General features: G+C 39.1%; 1 protein-coding gene across 1 annotated transcript; it reads left to right on the top strand.

Annotated features, from left to right (window-relative positions):
- Positions 1–825: 825 nt before the first annotated feature.
- On the top strand, positions 826–2,673 carry LOC115980695. The gene is made up of 3 exons (XM_031102920.1): positions 826–1,638; positions 1,862–2,587; positions 2,644–2,673. The coding sequence occupies exons 1-3, from the start codon at positions 826–828 to the stop codon at positions 2,671–2,673; spliced, it is 1,569 nt and encodes a 522-aa protein (XP_030958780.1).
- The last annotated feature ends 1,475 nt before the right edge of the window (positions 2,674–4,148 follow it).

Below are 4,148 nucleotides of genomic sequence, written 5' to 3'. Positions count from 1 at the left end.
TTTCATTTATAAGTTTTATCATCTTCATTTATTCTGTTGTGTTTTACATGCAGAGGGCTGACTTAGTATTCAATTTTGAGATTCATCATGGTGGACAGTTTGTGTGGAACCCAGATTTGGTATATTTAGGAGGTAGTACTTCTTTTGTTGATAATGTTGACCCAGATAGACTTAGTTATTTTGAAATACAAGATATTTGTTGTGATGTGGGGACACTTAGTACAAGTAGATATCATTATCTTATTCCTGGAGGTAATTTGGAGCAAGGGTTAAGGCTTATAAATGAAGATGATGATGTTGTTTATATGTGTGAGATCCATGCTGCATGGCTTACAGATAAGATAACACTATATGTTGAGGGTGGTGAGGAGCCACTTGCTGTTGAACAACCATTTGGTAATGAGGAAGTAGCAAATGATGATGATGATGTGCATGAGGTGGGTGAGAGTGATGATGATGTGCATGAGGTGCAAGAGGGAGGTAATGTGGATGCTGAAGGAGGTGATTCTGATTGGTTAGAGGAAGGGTTTGAGGGGCCAGATTTTGATAATGATGTTTTTGGAAATGTAGATGATGGGCCATCTACACATGCAGCCCCACATAGGCCCTCTGAAGGAGATGATGGGCCATCTACACGTGCAACCCCACATAGGCCCTCTGAAGGAGATGATGGGCCATCTACACTTGCAGCCCCACATAGGCCCTCTGAAGGAGATGATGGGTCATCTACCCATAAGGATGCAGCCCCACATAGGAATACTGCAGCTGACAATTGACCCACCTCTTGAAGAGGGTGAATGGATTGACCCACCTCTTGAAGATGACATGGAAAGTCTAGTAGGGTTTGATGATGATCAGCCAGCACCAGCTGCAAAAGAACCTGAGTTTAATGTCCAAACTGACATGAGAAAGCCAGAGTTAAGAAAAGGAATGAAGTTTCCAAACTCTAAAGTATTTAGGGAGGCATTGAGGGAATATGCGATAAAGAAGCCAGTAAATATCAAGTTCAAGCTGAATGAGAAGAAGAAGATATCAGTTTATTGTATCAATGAATGTGGATGGAGGTGTTATGCATCTCAACTACCTGAAGAGTTGACATTCCAAATAAAAACATTCAATCCGGAGTGCACTTGCCCTAGATCCTTCAAACACAGCCAAGTGACTTCAACTTATGTTGCAAAGAAGTTTATGCAGGAGTTTGACAAAAACCCCAATTGGAAAGTGGCTGGTGTTCAACATCATGTGAAGCAAGCACTTGAAGTTGACATAAGTTACAGTCAAGTGTATAGGGCAAAAAGGAAAGCTACTAACTTGGTTACTGGGGATGAACAGCTGCAATATGGGAAACTTAGGGATTATGCAGAGATGATAAGATTGACTGATAAAGGAAGTAGGGTTATTTTGCAAACTGAAATGGAAGATGAAAATGCACAGCCGAAATTTAAGAGAATGTATATTAGGTATAATGCACAAAAAGTAGGGTTTTTGGGAGGTTGTAGACCAATTATTGGTTTAGATGGGTGCCACTTGAAAGGCAGATTTGGGGGGCAAATACTTTCTGCCGTAGCTAGAGATGCAAATGACAATATTTTCCCAGTTGCATTTGCTGTTGTTGAGCAAGAAAACAAAGATTCATGGGTATAGTTTCTGCACCAGTTTTTAGATGACATTGGGGATCCAGAGCAACTTAATCTGGTCTTCATCAGTGATAGACAAAAGGTATGACCTATAATTGTACTAACATATTTAGTAGACATTTTTAAAGTTCAATAATTTCTGAGATGCTGTTTTGTAACAAAGATGCTGTTTTGTAACAATTGTACTAACATATTTACTTGTTCTGTTTTGTAACTTGTATAAGGGCCTTATACTTGCAATTGAGATGCTGTTCCCAACTTGTGAGCATAGATATTGTGTGAAGCATATCTATAATAATTTCAAAGTGGATCATAAGGGCTTGGAGTTGAAGGATGCACTATGGAGATGTGTTGGAGCCACAACAGTCAGGGAGTTTGAGAGAAGAATGCAGGAAATGAAGGATTTGGATGTCAAGGCATGGGAGTATCTTGCTAACATCAACCCTGCACAATGGTCTAAGTCTCACTTTAGTAGTAGAGTTTTGTGTGATTGTTTAGCTAATAACTTGAGTGAGTCTTTTAATGCCATGATTTTAGAAGCTAGGGATAAGCCAATTTTAGCAATGTTGGAGTGGATTAGAGTTAGGCTCATGACCAACCAATACAAAAAGATGAGAGGTATAGCAAAATACACTGGAAAAGTTTGTCCTAATATTCAAGACAAATTAGAGAGGTTAAAACATGAATCTATACCTTTCAGTGCTACTCCAGCAGGCAGCTTCATGTATGAGGTTGATAATGGTCGTGAGAGACATGTGGTTGACTTGGCTAAGAAAGCATGCAGCTGTAGGATTTGGGATTTGACAGGACTTCCCTGCAAACATGGGATCTCTGCTATTGTTAAGAACCTGGAGAAAGTGGAGGACTATGTGCATCCTTGTTACTTAAAAGAGACATTTGCTGAAACATACAAAGAGATAATACAGCCAATGCCTGGCCAGTCTGAGTGGGTTAAGACTAACCAACCTGCTCCTGTTGCTCCTCATGTATATAAACCACCTGGCAGACCACCAAAGCAAAGAAAAAGAGATCCTGAAGAGTCAAGGAACCCTTATAGAGTTTCTAGGATGAACAAGACAATCAAGTGTGGGAAGTGCAAGAAAGAAGGACATAATGCAAGAGGGTGCAAGGCAGGCATCACTGGTGAAACTCCATGGCAGAGAAGAGATAGACTTGCTAAATCAGCAGCTGTAAGTATTTCCATGCTTTGAATTATATTCATTTCCTCAAGTATTTCGTGTGTATGTAACTTGTACTACCCTCTTTGTAGGCACAAGGCAGTAAATCTACAAAAACAAAGCAGACTGCAACACCTCAAACTGCATCTCAGCCACCAAGTACTAGATCTCAGAGTTCATACAGTGCTTTTGGTCAAACTGCATCTCAACCTGCATCAAACAATAGATCTGAGGCTGCAACTCAACCTGCAACTAGATCTAAGGCTAACTGGTTCTCTTCATCCTCACAACCAAGCTTCCATACCCCTAGAGAGACATGGGATTCTTTACCATCTCAGGCACCTTTGGCTTGTTCTATTTTGTTTATTTTTTTCCTCTTACTTGCTATTGTTGGATCATCTTGCTAACTGTTGGATTTTGGTTATGCAGCCAAGTGCATCTGCTAGGGGGTTTAAAGGCAGAAAGTTTCAACCAGTTGGTGGAAAGGGCAAGAATGCAGCTGGCAAGGGCAAGAATGCAGCTGGCAAGGGCACCTAAAGTAGTAAATGACAACTTGGAAGATGTTAAAGTTTCAACAACTTTTTTGTTATAGTTCACTTGTTTAATGTATATGTCAAGTGTCAAAAACAATATTGGCAATTTTGGTTGGAAATGTGTATGTCTGAGCACTAGTGGACTAGTTGGTGGGTTTTAATTGGAAGATGTGTAAAGTCACAGGATATGCCAAAAACAATGTTGGCAATTTTGTATGCATGTGACATAAAACTTTGTTAATGTCTCCACTTTTATTTTGTAAAGTCACTGAATAGGTTGCTCTTCTTTTATTTTGTGAAGTCACAGGATGTGCTCAGTGACTCTTCACTTTTATTAATGTTAATGTGCATTGAAATAGGATAAAGTATTTTCTTGTGTTGTGCTTGTCTTGTGCTTTTGGTGGACTCTGTTTTTCTTGTCTTGTTCTTTTGGTGGATTTACACAGGTGTATGTATTCACACAACAAATCCTGTGTCTGTGTAAAACATGTTCCATTTATAGGCAGGTGTGCAACAAATCATGTATATGTGTAAAACATGTTCCATTTATAGGCAGCTGTGCATTGACACAGGTGTATATATTGAACCAACATGTTCCATTCAAGTTATTATGTTATTAACATTTCTACATAACACAATGTGCCAATATATATCAATCATAGGATGAAGTAAAAAGGAATAAAAAAATTATACTAAACAATATTTGCACAAAAACAACACTTTCCATTTCAATTACCCAATAACATTTCAACATCCCACCAAGCATCATGGCAGATTAAGGTTCCTCGCTCTTACATTAT

The sequence above is a fragment of the Quercus lobata genome, chromosome 3, assembly GCF_001633185.2.
Source record: "Quercus lobata isolate SW786 chromosome 3, ValleyOak3.0 Primary Assembly, whole genome shotgun sequence".
NCBI classification, from domain to species: domain Eukaryota; kingdom Viridiplantae; phylum Streptophyta; class Magnoliopsida; order Fagales; family Fagaceae; genus Quercus; species Quercus lobata.
Note: the sequence above shows the minus strand (reverse complement) of the source record. Positions and strands in the feature narration are given on the sequence as shown.

Excerpts from the sequence above, each read along its gene's own strand:
- LOC115980695 (XM_031102920.1), top strand. The coding sequence starts at position 826 with ATGGAAAGTCTAGTAGGGTTTGATGATGATCAGCCAGCACCAGCTGCA. Across the intron at positions 1,639-1,861 it reads AAGAAAACAAAGATTCATGG|GGCCTTATACTTGCAATTGA; the intron begins GTATAGTTTCTG and ends AACTTGTATAAG. Across the intron at positions 2,588-2,643 it reads TGCCTGGCCAGTCTGAGTGG|ACCACCAAAGCAAAGAAAAA; the intron begins GTTAAGACTAAC and ends ACCACCTGGCAG.